Source organism: Sorex araneus, chromosome 3 (genome assembly GCF_027595985.1).
Source record: "Sorex araneus isolate mSorAra2 chromosome 3, mSorAra2.pri, whole genome shotgun sequence".
NCBI lineage: Eukaryota > Metazoa > Chordata > Mammalia > Eulipotyphla > Soricidae > Sorex > Sorex araneus.
In genome coordinates, this window is record NC_073304.1 from 48,972,649 (window position 1) to 48,987,821 (window position 15,173).

Here is a 15,173-nt window from a genome sequence, read left to right on the forward strand (position 1 = left end):
ATTAGTCTCTATTCCTTATTCCCTTAAGCCTTTATACTTTCAGAGGCCTTCCTTGAAATCACATGTACAATGATTAAGGAAAAGGAGATTGGAAAGTAATGGAAAGGATTTTAGGAAGAGTAATGAAATTATCCCAAAGCTGCTGACAAGTTTTTCTGCTCCAATCTAGACTAGAAATGTGACCACAAAGATTGTAATAGGTATCCTAAAAAATAACTCTACCAAAGTAGAGTTAAGTAAAGGTAACTGCCCAAATTTCTCTCTTTGTTTATAGCAAAGTTGGTCAAATTTCCAAATAAATCAGGCTGTAGTTATGAATGAAAAAAGTTTGAACATCAGTTGTTAAGAATAGAATGAATACAGTGCACCCTTGGTTCCTCAGAAACTTAATTTATAAAAGTATTTTGATATTTTTAGAGAATAAAGTCATTAATGCTAGGTAGAAAAGACTCATTGTGAAATGTAAAACATCACTCTATTCTTTAGATTACTAACTTTCATAAATATACATAAAACTGGGATAAATGGATTTATTCAATTTTCATCCCTGATAAAAAGAACATAATTGATATAAGTCAAATGCCATTGTAATTAGTTGACGTTTTGTCAGATCTTAAATGAATCATGGACTTGGAGTCAAGACGTTTCTGGTTCTGTTTCTAGCTTTGCAAGAATACTAAAGCAGACGCAATGGTGAAGGATTTATATGTTGAAAATGCCCAGTTGTTGAAAGCTCTGGAAATGACTGAACAGCGACAGAAAACTGCAGAGAAGAAAAATTACCTCCTAGAAGAGAAGATTGCTAACCTCAGTAATATCGTCAGGAACCTGACACCAGCACCACTAACTTCTACACCTCCTTTGAGGTCATAGTGAAGCCAAAGGATACTTTCTTATTTATGCACTTTACTGAAATGTATAGTACATTTCAGTAGGTTCTCTTAACCTTTTAAATACATAGATATGTTTAATGGCTTAAAGTGAAATCTAATCTAAAACTTGCAGCAGCAAATTGGAGTCTTCATTCTTTGTCATTAATTTTCCTATACGGGACAGGAGAGAGAACTCAATAGGCTGAGTTCTGACTTTGCAGGAGGGTGCTGGGATTCAGCTCCTGACATCGCATGGCCGCCTGAGTACCACTGAGAGTGATCCTTGAGCACAGATCGAGGAGTCTTCCCCCAAAGAACTACTCTGGATAAGACCCCCAAACAAACAAAATTTATAAATCAGCCATTATGGAAGTTGTAAACATTCACATACTTGAATTATGACCAAGTTTTGAATTTTGAAAGAACTATTCCTCTAAGAAGATAGTAATCACTAAAATGTAGTTATATGAAAATAGTTTAAGACTACTAAAACAGCTTTGAGCATTTAAAAATCACTATTATAAAAATAAGATAAAATCACTATCATGTACACATTTTATCTGTAAATCCTAGATATTTTAAGTTTGAGTTGCTATTCATTGGGTTTTTGGTTGGTTTGGTTTAGATCTGGTTTTAGTTTTGTGGTCATACCCACTGATACTCAGAGGACCATATGGTGCTGGGGATTGAACCCAGGCCACTTGCATGCAAAGCATGTGCTTCGCTCTTTGAGCTCTCTCTCTCTCTCTCTCTCTCTCTCTCTCTCTGAGTGTCTGTCTCTCTCTCCCTGACTCTCATTGGTGGGTTGAGATTTATTTTTAAACCAAATTTCTGCCTTCATAAACAGTAAAATACTGAAAAGTCATTCTCTTTCTGATATATTTAATTCTTTAAACTGGTGGATTTCTGCCTCATGAGGTTATTTCCTCAATCACTGAGGTCAGAAAAAAATGCAGTCCATAGTACTTTGCCTTCTAATATGTGATTCAGTATTACCATTCTTTGTATATTCTAGATACAAAATTGATTTACTCAACTGCATGGTTAACCGATGATAAACTATTACTTTATGAAAGACTTTTTCTTTTTTTAAAGTTTGATTGGTAGTTTGTCTTCTAGGAAATGGATAAAACCAATTCTTAAAGCATTTAAAATCAAGGGGAAATACTGAATAATACTTTGAAGTTAACAACTACTATTAGATAAGCAAACCATGTGAATTTTTTTATCTCTAAAGTCTTGGAGTTCATGAAAGGACACTTGGAATTGCCTCAAAGAACTCAGGGAACAAAACTTTAACTGTCTTCCTGAAATACTGTAAGGCCTCTCTAACAGTTTAAAATGTATAAACCATGTGTCCTTATTTATTTGTCTTATTTTTACAGTTATTGTGGAATTTTTATTTTTATATTTTTATTACATTTTATCTTCTGAAAAGGGGGGCCTTGATTTAAGAGTTAAAAACCTCTACTAACTTATGGAAAAGCTATCCTTTGTTTACTGTAGGTAAGATTTTCTACCCTTCTTCTTCTATACCTCAGATTAATCATAGAAATTTATTATTGTGATAAATATTAGCCTGCCATCTGCAGTAGTAAAAGAGAGAAAAATAGAATTCTTCATTCAGTTTGAAGATCAGTACTTTACAGGACAGTTACACATTTTAGATTGAGTAGCTTGTTTCATTCCAAGAATATTCATTCATTCCATTCATTCTTGGAATGAATGAATATTCTGATATTCATTCATTGAATGAATGTTCTGATATTCATTCATTCCATTCATTCTTGGAATGAATGAATATTCTGTTTCTAATCTCCTTCCGTCAGCAACTAGTGGAGGACTTGTTTACTCAGTGCAGGATGATAATGTAGTACATCAATCCACCTGTTTGTTTCACAGGAAAGTAATCAGAAAATGATAATTTTTTTTCCAATCAAAAAATATTTCCAAGAAATCTAAGCCTATGAATTTACAGGAACTATAACAACAAAACCAAATGCTGATTTGGGGGAACAAAGGATGATGCTGGCTGTCTAAGTCATATAATGTCAGAAAGTCAAGTCTCAACATAGTAATCTCATCAGTTTAGTGTTCGTTGGGACATAACTGTATCCTGTTTGTCCCACTGGCCAACATAGGAACCCCCAATATAAAAACCTTTCAAAGGCATGTTACTTGTGGAAAGGAGAGTTCATACTAATGATGTGGAACTATTATTTTTGGACAGTTTTATACTCCCAGTTTCCCCCAGTAAAAAAATAAAAATAAATTTAAATTTAAAAAGCCATTTTTATCTTTATCTTTTGCTCTTTCTCCTAGTCCTTATCCTCCAGTGCAAATATTCCTATCAAACCCAGCTATTCATATGACATTGGTATTAGTAGAGAATCTTTCACTTAAAATTGTAGATAGGCCTACACTATGGTTAAAAATAAGCTAAGCATCTCTGGTATACTTTTGTGATACGCTTCAAGCTACTCAAATATTGCCTCAAGTTACTCAAAGTTATTGCCATCAGAACCGAATACCAGGCATATGCCTCAAATAGCTGACTTTGCATGTGATCATGTTTTGTATTTTTAATTTTTTTACATCATACAAAGTATAGGTTAATTTGCTTATTTTTTGTGTTTGTATTTAAGTCCATATAAGATGTACAATGAATGTAAATATGACTGGAAAGTTTTAGACTACATTTAGAGTTCCTTTATTTAAAATTGAAACACTGCTCAAATTAAATTTCAGGTGCTTAATTTCTTGCTTTATTATACCTACAAGCTAGTAAATAAAAAACAATATAGGAAATTTTCAGATTTAAGATATCTATATATTTGTGCAGCAATTTATTTTTGTAGTTTAGATTGTGAACTTACATGTCAATTTGTAATATACCTTATAGGTTTGAAAAACATTTCAAAGAGTAAATTTAAATAAAATAAAATAGAATATTTAGATTTTGCTTTCAGACTTTATAGTAGCACTTTTTGAAAAGCAAACGTTTTGTATTTTATCAGCATTTAGATGTGTTTATTAAAGTTGCTCTTAAACTTTATTTTGATTACTTAAGAACAGTTATTAAAATTAGTTCTTAGAAGATGGGATCTTCATTTCAGGCAAAAAATCAAGTTTGCCTTTGTGATATAAATATATTACACTAAAAAGACTATAAATATGAGAAAATTAAAAAACTATAAATGGTAAAATCTTATATTACTTTTATTTTCTTTTTTCTTTGTTTTGGAAGTCTAAAATCGTAAGTTCAGACTTGTAAGGTGAGAAAAATGGAAGGGGGTGGTGGTGAGCCAAACCACAATATTTTATTTATTTTTCTAAAATTTAATAAGTCCAGATTTTAAGAATATTTTAAATGTGAATTTTTCCAAAAGTTTCAAATATATTACCTGTAAATTTGTTCAATATATTTTACAGAAATATATCACAAAGTCAGAGGCATGCAAGGTAAAAGAGGAATTCTTACAGATCTAGTGTTTCAAGAATGTACCAATCAATACATGGGCAGCTATTATCATGAAGACCTTTTTTAAAAAGAATGAATAAGGCTTTATGGTGGAATTTAACATATAGGGATGAATTTTTAATTTTTGTGATTTCCCAAGTGATGAAAAGATGAATGTGTTGGTATTGTCAACATATTAAAGGTATTTCCAACCAAAGCAAGGCCAAGTACTTTGTAATAACATTAAACAAGTCTTGTTTTGAATGGATTATTTATAATAACTCATTGGAATGATATAATTAAGTAAGTAATGCCAAAAACCAAATAAAAGCTTAATAACCAAAGCATTCCTATTAAGATTTATTCATTATATCATTTTTGGATCTATTTGAACATCTCAGCACTGTTTAAATGAAATATATGCAGTTACAGGCATAAGTAGTATCAGGTTTATGCATATGGCTAGCTGTTGAATTACAGGCTAGCATTTTGTTTCTTAGTGTTTTGAGTGATAAGTTAAATTTATCCTTATAGGAAGATGTGATCAAAGCCTGATTCTAAGGGAACATTAATGAAGGAAAACCTGTCATGAAGCCATCTATAGGATTCTGTTCATGTAAAAATTATTGTCTGTGTGTTGTGTATATGAACAACTTTGTATGTTTCATCTTAGCCATTCTATCCTAGATTTTAATATTGGCTTAAAATGTAAATAAATAATTTTTCAAAATACGACTCTTGTTTTCTGTACACCTGAATTTTTATAAACAACCTCAGTCTGTTTATCATTGATTTTTAGAATTTTAAAAGTAAGCAGATTTTTCACTAAACACATTATACATATGCAAAATCTTGGCTTCCACTCCAGACTGATTGGATCAGATTCTGCATTCTATAATGATTCCCCAAACAGGACCAGAGAGGCAACTCACATAGTAGAACATATGACTGGTCTAGTCCTCTCAGGATGTACTGCACAGGTTCTGATGGTCCCTACGTACTGCCAAAGCATTATGAGGAGTGGTTCAAGCACTGCTGGGGGTAGTCCTTATAAAAATGTGATAATTGGGATAGAGAGATAGTACAGCAAGCAGTAAGGTGCTCACCTTGTGTATAGCCAACCAAGGTTCCATCCCAGTACTACAGATGGTCCCCCAGACACCACCTAGGAGTGATCTGATTGCAAAGCCAGGAGTAAGCCATTAAGCACCACTGTGTTTGGCCAAAAAAATTACTAAAGTTTCCTTAAATTATTTGAGTATAGTGTGCTGGGATTACATTCCTATTCCAGCATATTGATTTCTACATCACACAATTGGAAAGTTCTGTACATAGTGTTTCATCCCTATTTCTAGAATCCTAACAATCTCAGCTGAGACCCTCCTTAGAATCTGGGTTGTTCTAAAGTGGCTTTATTTCACTTTGTAATCATTATGGGAGGCTCAGGCTTTCTCAGTTGAGCTCCCTGAATGATGAGATGAATACAAAGTCAGAAAAGTTAACCTGAAAGCATATTACGTTTATATGCTGAGTACTGAAATGTAACATGAAAATGATGACCTATCTCACAAGCCTTGTTTTATTTATTTTTAAAACTTTTATTCTAAGTTTACTGTCTTCTTGAGACAGAATCTACTGTTAAATTCATTTTACAGATGCTGAGTTTTTAGCACAGTTGTGATGACAAATCCACAGAGCAAAAGTTTATGAGCCAGATTTGTCTGTTTTTGTTTGTAATACTTGTGTCAGTTTTCACTTGTGGCCAAATTGGGGGTTGGGGGGTTGGTTTTTCTGGCCACACATCAGTGGTGCTAGAGGTTACTCTTGGCTCTGCACTCAAGGATCACTTCTGACTGTGCTCCAGGGACCATATCAGACATCAGGTATTGAACCCAGGTTGTGGCCAGATTCTAGTAATTCCTGAATACTTTTTATCTGCATTTTACTCTGAAATGTCAGACATTCCTGGTGTTTTGTTTGCAGTCTATTTAGTATAGTAGAGAGAGAGAGAGATAGTAAAAAGAGATACCCACTCCCCACCCCACCCCCTGCCCCGGCCCGAGCTAGAAAATAGTACAACCATACAAAGGACAAACTGAAGAGACTTTGTTCTATGACCACAAATATAGCCCAACATCAGTAAAGGAAAGGAAATAACAACAAAAAGAAGATAGAAAATAAACAATAGAGAATACAATGAAGTAGAATACATATCACTGTATCACTGTCATCCTGTTGTTCATAGATTTACATGAGCGGACACCAGTAACATCTCTATTACACCCTGCCCTGGATGTTAGCAGCCTCTCCATACTCGTCTTTCCCAACTATCGGAGGCTCTTTCAGGGTCAGGGGAATGAGACCTATTGTTACTGTTTTTGGTATATTGAATACACCACGGTAACTTGCTAGTCTCTGCCATGCGGGCGGGATACTCTGAGTAGCTTGCCAGGCTCTCCAAGAGGTATGTATATATCTATTACTGTATTTAGGAGATGAATACGCCACAGGGAGCTTGCCAGGCTCTCCTGAGCAGGCAATAGACTCTCGGTAGCTTGTCAGGATCTCCAAGATGGAAAACTAGGCTATTAGATGTCCGGGAGCTTGGTTTTATAGTCTTTGGATGTTGGTTGTTTATGGGATTACATGGGGGAGGGCAGGGGAGTAGGGGCAGTCTGGGTGTGACTGCCTAGCTACTGGAAAATGGGTGATCTGGGTGGAAGAGGCCCAGTCCCGATCTGAGCAGCCTTGGAGGTCTCAGCCCTGGGTCCTGCACACCTGGGTTCCTCCGCCGGCTCCCCCACACATGAGGCTCATCCAAATGTGTGGAGAGTGGCCCTGAGCATGGCCATGGCTGGGTTCCGGAGGTCCTCAACTGTTGAGGCTCTGCTTGGGGTGGGGAGGGAAACAGCAACCCGTCCGCTCCGAGGAGCCCCAGTGAAGACAGCCAGGTGCGGGGGCAAGAGACTGCGTCACTCTCTTCCGGGAGCTTGGTTTTATAGTCTCTGGATGTTGGCCGTTGATGGGATTACATGGCACCGGGGGCAGTCTCTGAGTATGACCACCTAGCTACTAGAAAATGGGGGATCTGGGTGGAAGAGGCACAGTCCCAATTTGAGCAGCCTTGGAGATCTCAGCCCCGGGTCTCAAACACCTGGGTTCCTCTATCAGCTCCCCCATGCATGAGGCTCGTCCAAACATTATATATATATATATATATAATGTTTATATATATTGTCATTATATATATATAATGACAATAGCGAAAACCATAGCAAGACAACAGCACTTCAAACAGATTTCAGAAATAGAGGGGAAAAGAGGTGAAGTACAACTGGTGGAATAAATAATAGCTTAGGACTTTCCCAATATGAGGAAGAACACTTAATGCCCTGATCCAGAAGGCTTTTGAAGGATGCCAAACAGAATAAATCCAAACAAAACACTAAGACATAAAATGGCATCAAATGGGCAGGAATCAGGGACAGAGATGGTACAAGGGTTAAGGATCTTTCCTTGCATCTGGGCAACTTCAGTTTAATCGCCAGTGCAACATCTGGTCCCCTGACCACGGACAGGCTTCACTCCTAAGCACAGAGCTGATAATAGCCCCAGAGTAGTGCTGAGTGTGGGCCCAAAACAGAAAGAAAAATGTGTGTGTGTGTGTGTGTGTGTGTGTGTGTGTGTAAAACCAACATTATTCTTTCATTGTTCCCCCTCTTTGAAGCACATCAATATTAATACATACTTGGTAAATCTATTAGAATTCACTGTATGTATGAAGTGAGAAGAAAGGTAGAGAACATATTCTTTACCTTGGAAAAGTTTTCAGAGATGGGCAAAGAGGAGCTAAGGCACTGTCCTGGCATTTGGCCAACCCATGTTTGATCCCTGGTTCCTCATACAATCCCCTGAGCACTGCTATGGTCATTCAAGTAAAGGGGAAGGAATAACCCTGAGCATCATGGGTGTGGTCCAAAAAGAAAAGTTTACAGACTAGTTAAGTGAGAAAGGATATGGATGTTAAAAGTGGAGATTAAAAAGAGACATTTATCCATTACTAATGGAAAATTCAGCAATCAAAACTTAAACTCTCGGCAAACTCTTTGCTTCAGTTTCCTACTGTTGCTAAAATGTAACTGCATGAAATCACTATCACTATTTCACTATCATCCCGTTGTTCATCGATTTACTCAAGAGGGCACCAGTAACATCTCCATTTGTCCCAGCCCTAAGATTTTAGCAGCCTTGCCTTAGTTGTCTTCCCAACGATTGGAGGCTCTTTCAGGGTTAGGGGAATGAGACCTGTTATTGTTACTGTTTTTGGCATATCGAATATGCCACGGGGAGTTTGTCAGGCTCTGCTGTGTGGGTGGAATACTCTCAGTAGCTTGCCAGGCTCTCCGAGATATATATATATATATATATATATATATATATATATATATATATATTTCCCTCTATGATTTTATGGAAAATGGGTAGGGAGTGTCTTATGATGTGTCTGCGGCCATGAGGTCCAGGAATATGTTCACTCATGCGTGTTTAATCCAAACTTCTAAGAGTTTGGATTTCTAAGAGTTTAATCTGAATGAAGTGTATATAAGGATTCAATTATAAAGATAGTCACATGAGGGAACAATGACTGACTTGATCCTGGAAGAAAAAATTCTCCATATTCATTACAAAAGCTACAGTAATTGTCTTTTTTTAAATTTATTTATTTTTAATTAGTGAATCACCATGAGGGTACAGTTACAGATTTATACATTTTTGTGCTCATGTTTCCCCCATACAAAGTTTGAGAACCCATCCCTTCACCAGTGCCCATTCTCCACCACCGGTAAACCCAGAATCCCTCCCACCCTCCCCAATCCCGTCTCCCTCAACCCCTACAGTAATTGTCTTTTAACTGATCTAGCTTTAGATCTCCATATTTCACAAAGCAGCTCAAATATTAATTATTGATATTGCTATTAAGATAAAAGTTTTGGAATTTGAATTGGTATTATTTGCATGAGACTGTGATGTCTGTGTTTATGAGGTGAGAAAAAATGAACCCAGTAAAAAGCAGGCTGAAATTCTTCCCTGTGTTCTTAGTTAATGTAATCTCAAACCAAAATCTCATCGAAGTTGTCACTGGAAAAATGAATGATAGAATAATTAAGAAAATGGTCTTGATTGCCAAAAATGATATTCAGTTCTATTAACTAATCATATATGAAATGATCAGGCCCTGGCATGCAAGTCTACATATGCTAAAATTTCAGAGACAATTATGGCACCTCTGAACATCATTTTTTAGAGGTTGAGTAGTACTATGAATTTAACATCAGTGAAATACAGTCTTTGTACAATACTACTGTGTTGTTAGGGGTTCACAATAGAAGGCTTAGAAATTCAGGTGCCTCTGAGAAACAAACCATAAAGAAGAAATTTATTATTTTTATGCATATAAAACTGGGCTGGAGCGATAGCACAGAGGGTAGGGCATTTGCCTTCCACGAGGCCAACCTCATTTCAATTCCTCCACCCCTCTCGGAGAGCCCAGTAAGCTACCAAGAGTATCTCGCCCGCACAGTTGAGCCTGGCAAGCTACCTGTGGCATATTCGATATACCAAAAACAGTAACAATAAGTCTCACAATGAAGACATTACTGGTGCCCGCTCGAGCAAATGGATGAACAATGGGATGACAGTGACAGTGACAGTGTATATAAACTATCATTTCCCTTTCTTTTCCTCTGATTTCTAAGACATCCCTTTCATTTTCAATGACTAATAGTTTGTTTTTACCATATTCCATGTCCGACATGTTCCCTTCGCATTCCTTAGTTACCCCAATTCTGCCACTTCCACCGACCAACTGCTGACTAATATAGTCACACCTGGAAATTTATTGTTTAAAGCTCTTGAAGGGCTGGAGTGATAGCACAGCGGTAGGGAGTTTGCTTTGCACACTGCCGACCCGGGGTTCAATTCCTCCATCCCTCTCGCAGAGCCCGGCAAGCTACGGAGAGTATCCCTCGCACAGCAGAGCCTGACAAGCTACCCATGGGGTATTCGAAACATGAAAGCTTGTAACTATCTCACAGTGATTCAATAAAATTTAAAAAAATGTTTTAAAATTAAAAAAAAAACTGTAACAAGTCTCACAATGGAGATGTTACTGGTGCAAATCAATGAGCAACAGAATGACAGTGTAGTGATACAGTGAAAGCTCTTGAAATTTCTCTCTGACCACAATGTCCTGTACATATTCTCCCATTTCCTCATTTCACTGAATCTGTTCTTTGTCTGCATTGTTATTTCTAATTCTTTAGTCCTGATCAGCATGAGGTAAACGGCATCACCAGCCAAAGGCAAAGGATCTTGACATTTAATGTCCTGTTCAGACCTGTCTTGACTGAATGCATATTTGAGTTAAGTCTTAGAAGATACTAAGCTCTTTAAAGTAAAATTTAAGGATATATTAACATGGGCAATGCAAGACAAAGTCTGGTTTTCTTTTCTGGAAAATCTTAATTCCCATATTGTTTAGACTTCCTCCACAGGTTTTCTCTGCTATCTGAAAATAGAATGCTCCTATTTTGGCATGGTTTGCTAGATTATTTGGAGGAGCTGGAGATGCCTAAAACACTTTTTCCATAAAATTAATGACAATTACATTATCAGACCCTCAAGATAAGCTTCCAAATAATACAAATAGGAAGTCTATTTTCAGATAGCAGGAAAACCTGTATTAAAAATGTACGTATAGCAGGAAAATCTGCATTAAAAATGTACGTAAGAGTCTAAATAAATCCCATACAGACAGGCTGGGAGGGGGTGGTCCGTGGGAACATGGGTGGTGGAAAACGTACACTGGTAGTTGTACCTTTGCACACAAATGTACAAATGGGTGTTGAAACATTGCATGACTGAAACCCAACCATAAACAGCTTTGTAACTGTGTATCTCACAGTGATTCCATTTAAAACAAAAAAAAAGAAATGAAGCAGGAGGTTTATTTAGTATATGCCTTATGAGGCCCTGGGTTCAAATCACTGGTACTGCAAAATAAAATTAGGATATATTTAAGCTCACTCTCAGTTCATTTTCAACAACTCCTATAATTCAGAGTTGTGCGTTTTGATTAATATTTCAGTATATTGGATTTTATACTCAAGTAGGTCTTTTCAGAAGGGCCCACAATACTAATATTCCCCCAAGTTCATGTTTCATTGACTTTGTTTTGTCCTCGAATCTAGAGTTTCTATTACCCTCCCCCATCCCCTCCCACGCCTCTCTCCCTCTCTCTCCCTCCCCTACTCCTCTTGTGCATTATGGTTTGCAACACAGGTACTGAGAGGTTATCACATTTGTTCCTTTACCTGCTTTCAGCTGGCAGTTCTTATCCAGAGTGATCATTTCCAACTATCTTTGTCAGAGTGGTCCCTTCTCTATCCCAACTATCTTCTCCTTCCAATAGTTGAGGCAAGTTTCTAACCATGAACCAATCCTCCTGCCCCTTATTTTTACTGTTCTTGTGTATTAGTCTTATACTATTTTTTTAATATCCCACATATGAGTCCAATCATTCTCTTTCTTTTCTTCTTCTGATTCATTTCACTCAGCACGATACTCTCATGTTCCATTCCTTCCAACTTATTTCACTCAGCATGATACTCCCCATGTCCATTTTTAAGCGAATTTCATGACTTCATTTTTCCTAACAGCTGCGTAATAATTTATTATGTACTATAGTTCCTTTGTCCAGTCATCTGTTCTAGAGCACTCAGGTTGTTTCTATAGATCCTGTTTACTGTGAATAGTGCTACAATGAATATAGAAGTGCAGATATTGTTTCTGCTGTGTTTTTGTGCTCCTAGGGTATATTTCCAGTAGTATTGCTTGGTCATATGGAAGTTCAAGTTCTAGTTTTTTGAGGAATGCTCATGTTGTTTTTCAAAAAGCTGGACCAGTAGGCATTTGATAATAAAAATTTGACACTTGTCTGGTTCTCATTTCTTTATAATTGATCTTTGCTTCTACTGGAAGTTTTTAGGCTCTTTCCTTTATCCTTGATATTCTGAAATTCCACACTGTCAAATTGAAGTATGAATATTTTCATTAATTTTGAGGAACACTTGGTATATCTTTTAGTTGGGAAATTTGTATCCTTTATATTTTAAAGAATATCTTGTGTTAGTATTTTATGATGACCTCTCCAATTTCTCTATTTTTTAAATTGAATATTTAGAATATATAAGCCTATCTTGATTTTTAAATCTTTCCTATTCTATTTCATGTTCAGTTTTCTGGTAGATGTGCTCAACTTTACCTTTTATATTTTCTTTTGAGTATTTTGTTTAGCAATCCCCTTAATTTTCAAAAGTTCCTTTTTTGCTTTCTAGTTGATCATTTTCACAGCAATTAGTAGATTTATGAATGTATTGTCTTCTCTCAAGTCTAAGTTGATGGTAAATTTATGGTATTTAACCATTACTTAAAGTAATTATGAATTCTTAATTTTAAGGATCTAATTTTCTATTTTGAATTCACAATTTCATCCGTCCAAATTGCTGCAGAGTTTTCCAAATAATTTAGTAATCTTTGGTTGCATTTATACTTAATAATTACATATTAAAAAATGTAAAACCCATTAGGGCATCTATGTGAGAGATCAGGTTCTGTGTTGTGGCAAATTAGTTGGTTGTTTTCTTTCAGGATCTGTATGTTAGGATATCAAGTCCTGTGTTGTAAAAAACATTCAAATTCTCTAAAAAAGAATTCCAAGATAGAGTCATGGATGCTGATTAATGGTAGTGTGCTTGTCTCACTTATGTATTATGCTCTGATTTTAATGTCTGGCATAACAATAAGTAACATCAAACCCTAAGATTCCTGAGATTAGATGTGTAGCAACCTATAGTGCTATGAGGGAAATTATGAAGGTTTGACTTCCAATTGGTGCCTAATTTCAACTTTACTTTTATTTTCTAAAATCTTTAATCAAACTGTGAACCCTAAATCTTTCATATGTTTTTTGGCATTTGTGTATTCACAAGTGTTTTAGGTCTTGTGTTCCTCTGTTCTATTCTTGACACCTCCTTCCCATTTCATTCCTAGTTGGAATTCACTAATACTGTCTCTTCTCTAGTTTTATCATATATTCACATAATAATTATGATTATATTCCCTTTTAATTCTTTCTCTATAAATGGCACAATGTCCTTGGAGGATAGAGGTGTAAATTTATGTTATCAGTCTCCAGATGGAATGGAACATTTTCTCTCCCTCCTCCCTTACCCATTAATCCTTTACATTCTGGCTCCAAGAACAAAAAAGACTACTAAGATCTGTTTAAAACAAAAATTCAGGGGGCTGGAGGAATAGCACAGCGGGTAGGGCATTTGCCTTGCACGCGGCCGACCCAGGTTCGATTCCCAGCATCCCATATGGTCCCCTGAGCACCGCCAGGGGTGATTCCTGAGTGTAGAGCCAGGAGTAACCCCTGTGCATCGCCGGGTGTGACCCAAAAAGTAAAAAAAAAAAATTTAAAACAAAAATTCAAATAAATACATTCTCATTCCCTTGTGCCTCATAAAGCATTACCTTGCACCTTAGCTTACTGCTCCAGAAAAAAAAAGATCAGTTCAAGAAAAACAACTCACAAAATTAAAAGACATGGTACAGAGGAAGTTCCCTTAAGATATAAAATGAAGATAAGGTGGTTTTGGCAGGAAGAAGAAAGAAAGTCTTCTAGTAGAGAAAAGGTCCACTCCAGAGGAGGTGGAAGTGTTAAAAGCTTAGGGAAGGGACCAGAGCAAAAGTACAGTGTGTAAAGCACTTGCCTTGCACATGCCAGACCTACATTCAATCTCCAGTACCCTAAATGGTTCCCTGAGGCCCTCCAGGAGTGAACTCGGAGTGCAGACCCAGGAGTAAGTCCTGAGCACGGTCAGATGTGACAGAGGGGGAAAAAGAAATCCTAATGAAATCCTAACAGTTATTGAAGGCAGGAATATTTTGTCTTAGTTTCCATGGGGCACTTGGAGATTACCTTTGCAGTGGTCTTTGCAAGAATTCTCACAGCAGGAGTGGTCACGGCAATAAATAAATAAATAAATAAATAAATAAATAAATAAACACGACTTATTTAGTTAAGTAGTGGCACAACTTATTTAGGCAAATGGGAAAAAGTTGGTATTTCTGAGTAACCTTTAGGCCCCTGTGTGGGATACAAGGGATGCAGATATTTTCACATTAGACTTCCATTAATGTGAACTAAGTAAGTCTTTACTGAGTTTCCCACCTCTATGTGGTCCAGATTCTAACCTGGGCCTTTGAAATGCAATGTATGTACTTAGTCTTTGAGCAATCTCTCTGAACCCAACAGTTTTTTTTTCTTTTTTGCACACACGGCAATGCACAGGGGTCATTCCTGGCTCATGCACTCAGGAATTACCCCTGGCGGTGCTCAAGGGACCATATGGGATGCTGGGATTCGAACCCGGGTTGGCCAAGTGCAAGGCAAACGCCCTACCCGCTGTGCTATCACTCCAGCCCCTGAACCCAACAGTTTTAAGTTTGTTTGTTTGGAGTCTTTCAAGCAATACTAGGAAAGCTTAGGGTTGCCACCTGCAATGCAAGTTTTGGCCAATCAGACTCACAAGTGAGTCAACATAAGGGCCTGAAGATGCAGTGTTGCTCAGCTTCTGTGGTGCTAGGGATAATTCACGTCCCCCAGTGGTGCCTGGGGGCTTTCAGGACCAACACTATACAATTGGGAGATCATATGGCGCTAGCATCAACTATGGGATGGAGGCAGTTGTGTGATGACAGTACTCTGTTGATCC

The 15,173-nt window shown here is 36.9% G+C and overlaps 1 protein-coding gene across 1 annotated transcript in view; it reads left to right on the forward strand.

The window, feature by feature from the left end:
- Window positions 1–5,067, forward strand: part of NIN (ninein) — a 112,258-nt gene extending 107,191 nt beyond the window's left edge. The window contains exon 31 of the mRNA XM_055131317.1: window positions 664–5,067. Coding sequence (XP_054987292.1) covers window positions 664–873 — 210 coding nt within the window. The 3' untranslated portion in view covers window positions 874–5,067. The remainder of the gene's footprint in view (window positions 1–663) is intronic.
- Window positions 5,068–15,173: the final 10,106 nt, after the last annotated feature.